Here is a 13356-nt window from a genome sequence, read left to right on the forward strand (position 1 = left end):
CCCTTCGACGTTTCAGACCTACATACCTATCCCTTCTCGCCTACTTCTTATCTTCTCCTCGTCTGTCTCTACATTTTTGCCCGCGCCACGTTTTTATCTTTTCGCTTCTTCAGTCGACTCCGAATTCGAGTTATGCTATGATCCTCCTCCTCCTCCTCCATCGACTCCGAACCCCCTTCTTTTCCACTTTTCTTCAGCACTCTCTCGTTCGACTGCATGCCCTCTCCCTCTCGACTCTAATCCCCTTTAATCGCCTTGAGCTCCTTCCTACATGGCTTCTCCAGCGACTTATCGACCTCCTCGTCCTCCGTACCCTTCTTCTTCGCCGACAGCTTCTTCCTCTTCTTCTTCTCCCCTTCCTTCGCTCCCTCCTCCTCCTCCGCCTTCGAAATACGACTACTCTGAATCTCCTAGAGGATCAGGAGACGAAAGACCTTGGTCTGGAGGATCCAACGGCGGGAGGGACACGCCCGACGAAGGGAGAGGAGAAGGAGGTCGAAGCAGTGTGGGCTCGGGAGAGGTCCAACCTCAGAAGAGCTCTAATCCCTTAGTGGATTTGATAGAGAGCGAGAAGAGATACGTAAAAGAGTTAGGAGCTGTAATCAGAGTGAGCACAAACTTTCTGTACTCGTAGGGAGGAGGAAGGAGAAGCTGGGAACAAGGAGAGGTCGAGAAGGAGGGAGGGCGGGCGCCGTCATCCTCGAGATTCTTTGCCTCAGAGAAAAAAGGGCAACCTTAGGAATCAGAGCTCATCCTCTTCAAGGAGAACAGAGTCGGTTCTTCCTTGGGGGACCGTTCTATATCAAGAAGCAAAGGAAGGAAGCACAGGGAGCTCGACCCTCCTCTTGGCCGGCTCTGTTTTGCATCCTCTTTGTGCTGACCTTTGTTTCTTCCCTTCTTCTCTTCCTTCTCCCTATCAGAAAGTAGCAGGTGCATGGTCGAGAGCCAACTTCCCTCCTCCTCTTCTGGACGGAATGTTCAGAGCTATAGAAGGCGTCTACAAAATCAACCGGAGCTTTGGATCGGTTCGTGCCCTCTCGCCGACCTTTCTCCCTTCCTCTTCTCTCGAGCTGACTCTTGCTTTCTGGATATTTTTTCTCAACAGAAACTCAAAGAGATTGGTCCCAACCCTTCCTCGCCGAAAGCTCTAGGCGACCTGCTCATGAGATGGGTGAGTCCTCGTCCTCCTCCTTTCCCTTCTCTCCTCTCCCCTCTTTCCCTTTCTCCAGGAGAGGGGACCCTCGTGTTTCAAGAGCTCACTTTTCGCCTTCCCTTTTTCTCTGGATCTCATGCAGATCGACGATATGGAACCTGCCTACACTCGCTACGCCTCCACCTACCTCAGCTCCTTTGATACCTGGCCTCCAGTCCAATCGAACCCCAACCTCGCCGGCATCCTCCTCGAGGTCTCCTCTCAACTCCTTCCTCCTCCGCCAGCTTCCTCCCCTTCAGGAGACTGGAGTCTCGACGCTCTCTTCTTACTCCCCTACAACCGTTTGCGATACTACAAGAAACTTTACGCGAGGCTGCTCAAGAGGTGAGTCGTTGAGCTCGGAACGGAAGGAAAGGAGGGAGAGGCGCAGGAAGAGAGAGGATCGAGAGCTGATTTCTTGTTCTCTTCTTCTTATCTCAGCACACAACCTGGACGAAGCGATCACAACCTTCTTGTCGGAGCCAACGAACGATTGACGGTGCTGCTGGACATTGTGAAGGATCGGTTGGATTACGCCGTTGGAGAGGAGCCCGGGGAGGGAGAGCGGAAGTCGACGTTCGAGAACGGAGGAGAGGGAACGAGGACCAGTGTTGCGAGTTCGGGAACGGACAGTAGAGTCAGCGGGTGAGTCTTTCGTCGAAGAAGGAGAAGAGAAGAGAAGAAACGCTGACCACCGTCTGGCAAACCAGAGCTTCACTCTTCAGTGCGAACGGAGGTCGACTTTCTAACACGTCGGCGTCTACGTCCTTCGGAAACCTCTCGAGCTCAGCACCAGGTCCAGCTCTGCTCAAGTCGATACCTCAAGCTGAGGAAGCCCTTCCGCCTTCGCCAGGGATGTCGCAGACTCTGATCGATATCGAGCGGCGACTCGACGCCGAACGGACGATTGATTTGTTCACGATGAACCCCAGGGTTCGTTCAGATCTCTCTCACCCCTTCCTATACGATCTCTAACCCGTGCTGACTGCTCTTCTATCCGATTCGATTCCTTTCGAGCAGAAAGTTCGACTTCAAATCGCACCTCCCGCTCTCCCCTTCACGAGGAAACTTCGTCGGTCCCTCGACGTCGAGATCTTCTTCACTCCTACCTCGACCGGCGAGAAGGTTCACCACCATCGAGGTTACATCTTCATCCTCTCAGACCTCTTCCTCATCTGCGAACGAATGGAGCCTCACGAACGAGCTCAGAAGGTCGCTGAGGCTGACGGAGCTCAGGGAGCGGATCTCTGGTTGTGCTATCCTCCTCTCGCTGGAAAGCACCTTCAGGTTGCTCCTGGGCCTACGGGTGAGTTTCGATTATCCTGCCTTGGTTCCGATGTGTCCAGTCCAAGGGTGAAATCGGTAGAGCGACGAGGCTGATCGAGCCTCTTCCTTTTCTCTCCCGCCCGCAGAGAACCACGTCGAGGTCATCGTGATGAGGAAGGAGACCTTCATGCTTCGAGTCGAGAACAGGGATATGCAGACGAAGCTCATCAGGGAGTTCAACGACTGCATTGAGTTCGCAGCGAACAGTGAGTCGTTCTCGTCTCGTCCTCGTCCTTCTCTTCGTCGCTCGAGCTCACGCCCTCTTCTCTCGTCGCGTCTTCTTCTCCTCCCAGTGAACCTCGGAGTCCAAACCAAGATCCCTTCTCCCTCCGTCGGTTCGGCACCTTCTTTCCAAGGACCAGGACCTACCTCTCCCAACTTCAACGGAGCCCTCTCGCCAACAACCTCGAGCGCTCGTTCGTCCGGCGTTCAAAACGGAGGTCCCTCCCCTCAGATGGCTTCCTTTTTCGCCAATCCCAACGGTCCCAACAGCACCTCCAACTCCCCATCTTCCTACCATCCTCAGTTCCCTAACGGTCACCCAGTCGACGGAGGACCTCTTCCAGCTCTTCCTCCAGGTCGAGCGAACGAGTTCAGAGGTCAACGAGCTCTCTCCCAAGCTAGCACCTACTCCAACGGAAGCTCGACTGGAACTCATTCGTTACCTCAGCAGATGGACGCCATGTCGCTAGGACCCGATGGATACTCGAGATCACCTCAGGCTGGACAAAACGAGTCGCCGCGGTCGCCTCCTCAGTACGGAGCTCCCCTTCCTCCTGCTCCTCGACAGCAACTCAACTACGACTCCTCTCCCCTCCCATCGATACCCTCGGAAGCTCCAGCACCTCCTCGAGGCGCCAGTCTCGCTCCTCGGACATCAGCCTCCTCCTCCAACACCTCCTTCAACCAATTCCCTCCTCCTCGGAGCGCGTCGACCTCACCTCTCCCTCCACCTCCTTCAGGTCAACCGATCGTTCAGCCCTACTTTCAACGAGGTCCGTCGTCGATGGGAGGTCCACCTCCAGGATCGAGGTACGCTTCAGGTCCCCTTCCGAGCTCGAATGCTCCAGGGATGGGAATCCCTCGGTCCCAATCGAGCGCGTCGTCGAGATCCCAACCCTCCCTTCACCCTTCCCAAGACCACGACGCTCCTCCTCTTCCTCCTCCTCACAACTACCTCAACGGAGGTGGACCCCAGTATCCTAACGGAGGTTCTCAGTACCCGAACCAAGGCGGCTGGCCGCCTCAGGGTCCGAACGGTGCTCGACTTTCGCCAGGAGGAGGAGGAGAGGGTTCGAGTCCCAGCGGTCCCTTCCCACCTCGGAACTTCCACTCGGCTTCCCCAGTCAACCGCCAACCTCAGTTCGATCCCAACTATCCTCCTCATCCCAACGGTCCCCAATCAGCAGGAGGAGGAGGAGGAGCAGGCAGTTTCCGATCCCATTCCGCCGAACCTCTCACCCCCGTCTCCCTCCCCTCCGCCGGCTTCTCCCAACGAGCCCTCTCCACCGTCGACGGTTTCGCTCTCGACGACCCTTCCACTCGACTCAACTCCCCTCCTCCCTCCCCGAAATCCAACGTCGATCCTGCCACCCTCTCGGGTCCAGCCATCATCTCAGCGGCGATGAAGTGCAAGGTCTTCCTCAAGAAGGATCACGCGTCGTGGAAGTCGCTCGGAGCGGCGAGGTTGAAGCTCTACCACCAGCAGAGCACGAACGTCAAGCAGGTGGTGGTGGAGAGTGAGAACAGCGGAGGGAAGATGTTGATCAGCACGATTGTGCTGACGGATGGGGTGGAGAGGGTGGGAAAGACGGGAGTGGCGATTGAGATTAGCGATCAGGGAACGAGGACGGGGATTGTGTACATGATTCAGTTGAGGAATGAGTTGAGTGCGGGAGGGTTCTACGATAGTCTGTTGGTGGGGACTACCAGGGGGAAGTAGGAGGGTAGATTTTGTGGTTTGTTTGGGTTTTCGTTGCGCGTCGTTTGTTCGTTTCGTTGTTTCTTTTCTTCTTTTCTCGTGCTTTTCCCCTCGGCCTTTTTCTTCCTTTCCCTTCACTCTTCCTCTTGGACTCTCTTTCTCTCTCTCTCTACATCTCTCAAAGCGTCCCTTCTTCACCTTCATCTTGGTTTTCTTCGTCGTTTCATCTCCAACCCTCTCTTGCTTGCTCCCTCTTTTTTTTGCATCCTCTCGAATCACCCGGTACCTTCGTTTCTCTCTCTCTCTCTCTCTTTTCAATCTCGCTTACACTATTCCTTAGAAGTTTTTTCCGCACACCCAAATTTCACTGCATTCAGCTTTTCCTCAGTTGGATGACGATAAAGAAAGAAAACAGCCTTGCTCGCTTCGGCCAAGCTCTCCGCGCCCGAATCGAGTTCCTTCGCTCTCCCCTTCTTCCCTCTCTCAGGCTTCAAGCTCTCCCAAACCTCACCCTTTACCTACCAACCACCACCAATGTCCTCCTTCTTCCGCTCCTCTACAACCTCCTCCTCCTCGTCTTCCCTCACCCCACGCGTGAAAACTGCCCTCCAAGAACCAAAACTCAAGAACGAACCTCTGCGACCTCCTCCTCTTGAAGGCGACCAGCTCGAGCTCTACGATTCCCTGCTTGCTTACGTCTCTGAGCCAGCATTCGAGGTCGACGTTGGAGTTGGGAAGGACGAGAAGAGGAGACTGAGCGAGGCGGAGAAGATGTGGTTGACGAGGGAGTGTCTAGAGAGGTGAGTTCATGAGCAGAGGAGGGGATGAGCAAGAGGAGCAGGAGGGAGGCCAGGAGGGAGGGACTGCTTTCCTGAGCTCAGATCGTCCGCGACCTCAAGCGAGTCTCGTACGAGATGACATCTGTAGAAGAGCTCTCCCCTCTCTTTCTCTCTCAAGGTGGCTCAGTAGAAAAATCTTCCCAGCTCGAGGAACGGCGGGCGGAGGGTCTCTCCGTGCCCGAGACGGAGCTCATTCTGAAGCTCACCTCGCTGACCTCACCTTCTCCTTCCTCTCCGTTTCTTCCTCAGATACCTACGAGCTCAGAAATGGGATCTACCCGTAGCTCAGCGGAAGCTGATCGATACCCTCGTGTGGAGAAGGGAGCATCAGCTGGCTGACGACGATGGAGGGGAGAGGTCCAAGGACGAGGGAGGAGGGCTGAACGCGGAGAGGATCAGGACGGAGGGGAAGAGTGGGAAGGAGTGAGTACAAACGAGGGACAGAAGGCGTACATAGTCTTGTTTGAAGCGCGGAACTGACTGGTGTTTCCTGCCTTTCCGATTTGGGCTGAACAGCTACGTCAACGGTTGGTCCCTCGATTTTCGTTTCGCGTCGCGGGGGGAGGTTGAGCGCTGAGGTCGAGGTCGAGCGTTGGCTCCTCTGTCTTACGCTTCGACGAATTAGCTCGAGGCGCTCGATTTGAACTGACTTGTTCTCTGAATACCCTTCATCCAGGTTGGGACGAGGACGGACGACCGTTGCACTACCAAGTCCCCTCTCGAAACACCAGCACCGACTCCGATTTGAACGTCCTCTACTGCGTCTGGGTGATGGAGAGGTCCATCGATCTGATGCCTCCTGGAGTTGAAAAGCAGGTGCTTTTGGTGAAGTGGGTTCCGAACGAACGACGCGTCCTCGTCCCTTCTCTTTTCAAAAGCTCACCCCCTTTCCTTGTTTTTTGGGGTCGACTTTGAACAGTTTTTCGGGTGGGATGAGTCCTCCTCCTTTGGCAACTGTGAGAGGGTGGATTTCTATGCTGTCGCATCATTGTGAGTCGTCGTCTTGCTTTGATTTTGTTCGTTTCGTCGTCGAGCCGATCAAGCTGATCGGTTTCTTCCTTTCGTGCGCTTTCCAGACCCTGAGCGAATGGAGAAGGCTATTGCTATCAAGGTTCCTTGGATTCTCAACGCGTTCTTCAAGGTAAGTCTTCGTTCGAGCTCGAGAAATCAAAAAGGGAACCGACATCGAATCTGACCTCTCCCGCTCTCGCTCCCGCACGACCTCAGGTCATTCTCCCTTGGATCGACCCTGTTACCAGAGCTAAGCTCGTTTTCAACGCTGTGAATACACCTTCTCTTGCCTTCTTTGAAACCCTGGAAGTGAAAACTGACGACTTTCTCCTCCTCTTTTTGACACTTTCAGCCCGCGGTTCGTCCGCTCTCGTTTCTCTGCCAACCTCCCTCTTTCTTCATCCGAAAGCTCACTATGTTCCTCCTCGCTTACTTCCTCACAGCCTTGGGTTCCAGAAGATCATCTCGAGGAAGCCTTCGGAGGAAAGCTGCCGTTCGAGTACGACCAGGAGACATATTTGCCTGTCCGTCTCTCCATTCCTTCCCGTCCTTCCCCGAGCGAACTCTCACACCTCCTTTTCTCTCCGATTCGATCATCTAGTCACTCCTCAAACTGTGCTCCGAGCGACGGCAACTCTATCGAGAGAGATGGGTCAAAGATGGATCGAGGGTTCGTCTCTCTCTCTCTGTCTCTCTCTCTTGCCCTTCGGAAGACGCGACTCACCTCTCCTTTTGGATCCTCGCAGATCGGCGCTTCGGAGTGGATCCTCAAGGGAGGAGCACCTTCAGAGAGGGACGTCGATATCGTCGAAAAGATCGTCGAGTCCGAGTCGACGAGCGTGGAGGAGATTCATGCTCCTGCTGGGAAGGAGGGAGTGGTCATTCGAGGCGACGACGAGGCGGACGTTGCGGCAGCTCTCCAGGAGCTGAAGGTTTAGACTTTGGGTATAGATTGGTTCAGTGAGTTCCTAGATATTGTTTTTGTGCCCTTATCCCATAGAGTTTGCTCTCTTGCTCTGCAGATTTTCAGAAGGACGAGGGACGGCCGTCACGTCATTTCGAGGAGGGAAGACCTGTCGAAAGGTTTCGTTTGGTTTCACAATTCGCTCTCGCCTTCAACGCATCCTCTTGCGAACCCGATGCACTGTGCTAACGAAGCTAAAAGATCGTAGAGGAGAGAGGACTCAAAGCCGATGTAATCAGTAGAGGATCAAAAATCGAAGGCGGCGGTGACCAAAAAAACGAAGGGTCAAACGGGTCGTCGAGAAAGAAGAGAGGATGGGTATCGTTAGGGTGACTGGGTAAGGTAGATAGGGTAGCTGAAGGTAGAGCAAGAAAAGGGACAAGAAGGAAACGAACGGGACGAGAAACCCCAAAAAAGCAAACGAACGCAACCTCGACGCGACTCCTCCTCCTCCTCACTCCGTCGCCCTCTCCTTCCCCTTCTCCTTCGGTCTCTCCGCCTCCCGAGAAGCTCCAGCATCGGCTCCCTTCCTCTTCGACTTGGCTACGGCAGCGTCCCATTCGGCGCGAAGGACGGTTCCCTGAGGCACAGGAGGAGGAGATTTGAAGATTGGGTGTCGAAGGGAGATGAGATCTTCGAGCAGGGCGAGTCGCTGTAGGGAGAGACGAGCGAAGCAAGAACAGAGAAAGAGGAGGTAGGTTATGAGTCAGCGGCAAGGTCGTAGAAGAGGGAAAGCGAAGCGAGAGGAGTAAAAAGAACGAACAGGTCGAATCTCTTCCAGCAACGTCTGCATCTTCTTCGCCTCTCTGGGAGGCATACCAAGTGGGATCCTGAACGAGTCGAAAGATACGAGAGAAGAATAATGAGTCAGTTCGCGAGTCTCGGTGGCGAAGAGAGACAGTCGAACCGAACGATGTGAACGTAAAAGAGGATTCGGGACGACTTACTGCGACCTTTTCTCCTGCAATTCGAGCAAGAACTCGACCTCCTTCCGAGCGGCTTTGAATCCGTTGTATTCAGTTCCTGAATTGACAGGCATGAAGAAAGAAAGGGAAACCGAGAGTCAGCTCGTCGAAAAGAAAGGTCCGTCGGAAGCGACGCGACGAGACGAGACGGGAACGAGCGCTCCTTTTCCGGAAGAAACCGAACCAGGCCCGAGATAGAACGAAAGGAAGAGGTTGAACTCACGACTCATAAGTCCTTTGAAGAAGTCGGTGCAGGTCTTAGACGAGACATAGGGATCCCCGTCGACGTCTCTCTTTTCCTGCAGACCTTGATTCACCGTCCCTAGGTACCAGGTCACGCGTTCGACTTCGTCGGCTCGAAGAGATCTAGAAGGGGTCGGGAGAGAAAGGCAGAGGAAAACGAAAGCAGCGAATGGTCAGCAAAACGAGAAGGAAACCCGAGGTCTTGTCGAACGCGTCGGACGAGAACGCAAAACTCACCTGATTCCATCCGGACCAGGGACCATCTTCAGCAGTTCGATGCAGCGAGCCTTCCTCTCCTTGTATTCCACCTCTTTCTCAGGCGACATACGAGGGTACGAGTCGATCGGCCGACGCTGAAGCTTGACTTCGGTAGAGGTGGAGCGACGTTGTTGAGCTTGAGCGTTGACTGGAGAAATCGGGTTGGGTAGAGAAACAAGACCAGGAGGTTGAGCGAGAAGTAAAGTGGTTGAGGAAAGAAGAAGAAAGGGGGAAGTCAGCAATCTCGAACCGATCCAAACTCAACTCGACGCGTCTTCTCTTCCCTTCCCTCTTCTCTTCCCACCCGCCCAGCCATGCCGAACGCGTTCAGAAACTCACTCTGTCTTATAGATCCATCCTGAGGAGGACTCATACTCCCACCCTGACCACCAGCACCTCTCACACTCCCACCACCACTTCCAGGACTCATCGACCCATCTCCGCCCACGACGGCTCCGTTGGCATCGAGCTCGATCCATTCTATTTTCGCTGCTGAACCCCCATTGCTAGCTCCAGCTCCTCGGGGAGTTTGATTTCCTTGAGATCCGTAGGAAGGAGTTCGATTTCCGAGCGTGGGAGGAGGATGCTGTTGGTGAGGGAAGAACGACTGTTGTTGCAGAGGAACGAATCCTGCTCCTGGCGGCATCATCATTCCTCCTCCTCCCCAGTTCTGCATCGGCTGACCCTGAACGAACTGCTGCTGCTGAAACCTCATCCCTCCCAAGTTGAAGACCGCGGCGAGTTGTTGGGCGGTTTTGGGACCTCCGAAGGATTCTCGAGGAGGAGGAGGTTGAACGATCCAGTCTCTCGGTAGAGACCGACCGGCGTTAGAATCGATGAGGTGGTTGTTGGGTTGGTTTCGAGCGAAAGGGTTCGTTTTGGAGTTGTTGAGGGGAGGACGAGCGAAGGGAGGAGGAGGAGGTTGAAAGCGAGAGTCAGGGTTGGAGAGGGATGCTGACTTGATGTCGTGCGGGTTGGGAGAGTTGGACGGGAGGTTTGATGATATGCTAACGGCGGAGGAGGAAGTGGTAGCTCGAGTCGGTTGCGAAGGAGGAGGAGGAGGTCGTCGAGGAGGAGGAGCTGTCGCTGTTGATTTCGGTTGAGAAGTGGGCTTGGGAGTGGGCTCGATGACCTGAACCTCCTCGTCGCTGTCGACATCCGGGCCCGAATCCTCTTCGTCATCCTCGATTGGAACCCTTGCCGACTTTCCCTTCAGGTCAATGACCTCTCCCTCCGATTCCGAATCGATCTCGTCGAAGTCCTCCTCCTCGGATCCGTGAGGCTTCCTGACGGGTGCCTCGACGTCCGACTCGTTCTCCGAGAGATCTTTCACAGGCTTCGGGTTCCTCTTCCTCGTTGCTGGTACCGACGACGGCTTGGGGTGAGGAGGAGGGACAGGACGCGACGAGGAGGAAGCGACGGAGTTGGCTTGGAGAGGTCGAGAGGAGGAGGAGGAGGAGGAGGGTTTGTAGGACTGGGGAGCTGGAGTGGTGTCGCCTTCGCAATGGAAGGTAGGCGAGTACTGCGAGGCTGAGGGAGGTGAGACGGTTTGGGAATGGGAGGAGATGGAGAAGGGCGAGACAGTTACTCGTTGGACGTGGGAGAGAGGTTGTTGGTTGGAGGAGATGTCCGTTCGAGATGGGTTTCGAGGAGGAGGAGGGGAGTAGTCCTTCGGTTGGTAGTTTGAGGTGGATGCGACGGCGTGGATGGAGGGTTGGAAGGACGAGGAGGGAGGAGGGTTGGTGAGAGGAGGAGAACCGTCGAGCGGGGAGGATGATCGCTCCCTCCTTCGTCGATTGGGTTTCGTGTGGGGAGCGTGGCGGTCTTGGTCGGGTTGCGGATAGGTAGTAGGTCGATTGGGAGGAGATCTGCTTCTTCGTCGTGGATGGGAGGAGGTGGAGTGGGACGGCTGGGAGGAGGGAGGAGGAGGGGAGCGTCTCTGGAAGCGGCGATCTTGGTGTTGCTGACGATACTGTTCCATTTCCTGCTCGTTGGCGTTCCATCTGTCGTTGCGAGAAGGGCCATCTCGTCCTCCTGCAGGTCGAGAGGACGAAGGATACTCGTCTCGGCTTTGAGGATACGATCTTGACCATCCTGCTCCTCGTGAGCTTCCTGCTCCTCCTCCTCCTCCTCCCCTTCCTTCGTTGGCTCTCCCCTTGGGCTTCTGCAAGACTACATCATCGTCATCGTCACTACCCCATCCTCCTGCTCCATAGGAGTTACTGGCCATCTTGGACCTCCGTTGGGCGAAGAGAGACGACCGGGAAAAGAGGAAGGGATGTTGACCTCGAGTCCGGATGAGAATTCGGAGGTTTCCTGGGAGGTTAAGACGGGGAAGGAGGGCTGAAAGCCGACTTTGTTGGTAGTTTATGTATCCTCTGGAGTGACGACGAGAGAAAGAAGGAAGAGAAGCTGAAAAGGCGCGATCTGGTTGAGGTCGAAGTTGAAGGGAGGAGGAGGGAAGGACAAGGAGGTGATTTGGAGAGCGAGCGTCGGGGACAATGGCTGATCTCGCTGAAATTTTCAAGAAAACATCTCGATCACAAATCCGGAAATCGAGGTACTTCAGCCTACAACACTGAAAGTGGGCAACTTGCTATGTCTGTCCCCTTGACGACAGTGAGCTGTCTCTCGAAGCTGACGCTTTCCCCCTCCACTTTCAGTCTCGTCCCAAACCATCATCTCCAGCTTCTCTTCTTCTTTCCTTCAACTCCCACCCCACTCTTCAACATGGCCCCCCGTCTTCCTCGAGTCTACCTTATCCGTGCGCCTTTGACATCTCTCTATCGACGAGAAACCAGAGCTTGAGAGAGCTCAGTCTGACCTCCCTCTCGCTCCCCCTTCCCTCTCTCCCCATCTCTCCTTATCCAGGTCACGGTGAGCTTTTTTCCTTCGGTTCCTTCGAGACATACAAGTTCTGATACTGATCTTCGCTTCCTTCAATTCAGGCGAGACCGAATGGTCCATCAATGGTCAGCTCGCTCTCTTTTCTCTCGCCTCTCCTCCTCTCCCCTCCTCCCTGAGCTCGTCCATCTTTCCCAAGCTCAAAACTGACCTCAGCTTTTTATGTCTCCCCTCCATTTGACCATCGGTTCTCAGGCCGACACGTGAGTTCCATTTTTCTTCGCCTTGTCTCAAAGAGACTCTGTGAAGGAGCTGCTTCTCGAACTCGAGAATAGAACGAACGAGCTCACCCCGTTCCTCCTTCCCTCCCTCCTCTTGTCCCTCGTCATCTCCCAGACCGGAGTTTCCGATATCCCTCTCACTCCTCGAGGAGAGCAAGTCATGAAGGACGTCGCTCCCCAGATCGTTGGTCCTGGAAGTCAGTCCTCCTTCTCTCTTTCTCTGTTCCTCCTCAACCAAGAGCTCGAATCGAAACTCTCGCGTTCCCCTCCTTCTTCTCTCTTCTCTCCGCGTCGGCCGTTTCGCACTCCCTTTCTGACGCTCTTCTGTGTTGGTTCGGTTCTTTAGAGCTCCTCGACCCGTCGAAACTCACGCACATCATCGTCTCGCCTCGTCTTCGAGCTCAAACTACCGCCAAACTGCTCTTTGAGCCGGCCATGGAGTCGTTCGGAGAGGTCAAGTGGGAGACTACTGAGGAGGTTGGAGAGTGGAAGTACGGAGAGTACGAGGGTCTTCTTGTGAGTTCCCTTCTTTGACTGTTCGTAGATATGGGGGAAGAGGAGGAGGAAATGGGAGGAGGAAGAGTGAGAGAGAGAGAGATCTGAACTCGAGCTCGAATCGGCGCTGACTTGACTTTGCTCGTTCAACTCCACAGAGCCACCAAATCCAAGCTCGACGACCGGGATGGAGGATCTGGATTGATGGGTGAGTAGTCTCGTCGCTATTCCTGCTCTCAAGCTCGTCCGTCTCGAAGCTACTTCGCGTCCTGCAAGCTGACCGCTTTCTCTCTTCTTTTTCTTCGTCCAGATGCCCTCCCGACGACAAGCACGATGGAGAGACTGCTCTTCAGATGCAGAACCGAGTCGACGGAGTCATCGCCAAGATCCGAGCTATCCATCAAGCTGCTGAGGACAGAGGTTGCGGTGCTGCCAGCGCTGACCTCACCCAGAAGGAACGACGTGCTGCTGCCGAGGAGGCTGATGTCGTGATCGTTTCGCATGGGCATTTCTCTCGGTGAGTAGAGAGATAACTGGTATGATTCAGAGGAGGGTTGAAATGGGAGGGCGGGGAGGAGGAAGAGCAAGAGAGGATAGAGACGCGTCGAAGAGAATCCCAAGCTGACGCGACTTCTTTCTCTTCCTTATTTTCCTTCTGTTGCTTCTTCTGTTGCTGTTCTGTAGAGTCTTTATCGCCCGATGGTGTGGTTTCCCTCTCGAGGCTGGAACCAACTTCTCGACCGACGCTGGAGGACTCACCCTGCTCGGATACCAGCACGGGACGCTCAACGAGCCCAGTGTGCTCGGTGTCAACTGGTGGGTTTGCCCTCCTCATGCTTTACTCTCGATCTATCCTGACCCCCTTCTTCGTTTCTTCAGGTACACCAACCCCAACTAGATGCGTTGTTTTCGAAGAGGAGGAGGTTGGTTCGAGCGGGGAGTTTTTCGTTGGAGGGAAGAGAAGGGAGAACGTTGAGTCGATCTGGTATGACCTTCATTCCATTCTTGACCCATATC

The 13356-nt window shown here is 54.8% G+C and overlaps 4 protein-coding genes across 4 annotated transcripts; 3 read left to right on the forward strand and 1 right to left on the reverse strand.

Moving 5' to 3' along the window:
• The first annotated feature begins 160 nt into the window (after nt 1-160).
• BDY24DRAFT_404555 (uncharacterized protein) lies at nt 161-4799 on the forward strand. Its single transcript, XM_076642517.1, has 9 exons — nt 161-607; nt 921-1025; nt 1106-1171; nt 1296-1537; nt 1634-1837; nt 1903-2125; nt 2213-2498; nt 2605-2724; nt 2812-4799. The coding sequence occupies exons 1-9, from the start codon at nt 272-274 to the stop codon at nt 4458-4460; spliced, it is 3231 nt and encodes a 1076-aa protein (XP_076492195.1). The 5' UTR covers nt 161-271; the 3' UTR covers nt 4461-4799.
• Nucleotides 4800-4919: 120 nt separating this feature from the next.
• Nucleotides 4920-7299, forward strand: BDY24DRAFT_404556 (CRAL-TRIO domain-containing protein). Its single transcript, XM_076642518.1, has 11 exons — nt 4920-5239; nt 5528-5701; nt 5795-5805; nt 5955-6108; nt 6198-6268; nt 6355-6419; nt 6506-6559; nt 6642-6647; nt 6733-6813; nt 6891-6959; nt 7036-7299. The coding sequence occupies exons 1-11, from the start codon at nt 4974-4976 to the stop codon at nt 7225-7227; spliced, it is 1143 nt and encodes a 380-aa protein (XP_076492196.1). The 5' UTR covers nt 4920-4973; the 3' UTR covers nt 7228-7299.
• A 159-nt stretch (nt 7300-7458) lies between these two features.
• BDY24DRAFT_404560 (uncharacterized protein) lies at nt 7459-11214 on the reverse strand. The gene is made up of 6 exons (XM_076642519.1): nt 9059-11214; nt 8699-8867; nt 8442-8584; nt 8201-8276; nt 8017-8083; nt 7459-7905 (listed from the first exon to the last, which is right to left on the reverse strand). The coding sequence occupies exons 1-6, from the start codon at nt 10947-10949 to the stop codon at nt 7708-7710; spliced, it is 2544 nt and encodes an 847-aa protein (XP_076492197.1). The 5' UTR covers nt 10950-11214; the 3' UTR covers nt 7459-7707.
• A 179-nt stretch (nt 11215-11393) lies between these two features.
• BDY24DRAFT_404562 (histidine phosphatase superfamily) lies at nt 11394-13341 on the forward strand. Its single transcript, XM_076642520.1, has 10 exons — nt 11394-11483; nt 11591-11596; nt 11668-11691; nt 11819-11826; nt 11960-12041; nt 12191-12360; nt 12498-12547; nt 12650-12856; nt 13024-13155; nt 13219-13341. Exons 1-10 carry the CDS (start codon nt 11450-11452, stop codon nt 13235-13237), a joined length of 732 nt encoding a protein of 243 aa, XP_076492198.1. The 5' UTR covers nt 11394-11449; the 3' UTR covers nt 13238-13341.
• The last annotated feature ends 15 nt before the right edge of the window (nt 13342-13356 follow it).

Source organism: Mrakia frigida, assembly GCF_051309035.1.
Source record: "Mrakia frigida strain ATCC 22029 unplaced genomic scaffold BDY24scaffold_54, whole genome shotgun sequence".
NCBI classification, from domain to species: Eukaryota; Fungi; Basidiomycota; class Tremellomycetes; order Cystofilobasidiales; family Mrakiaceae; genus Mrakia; species Mrakia frigida.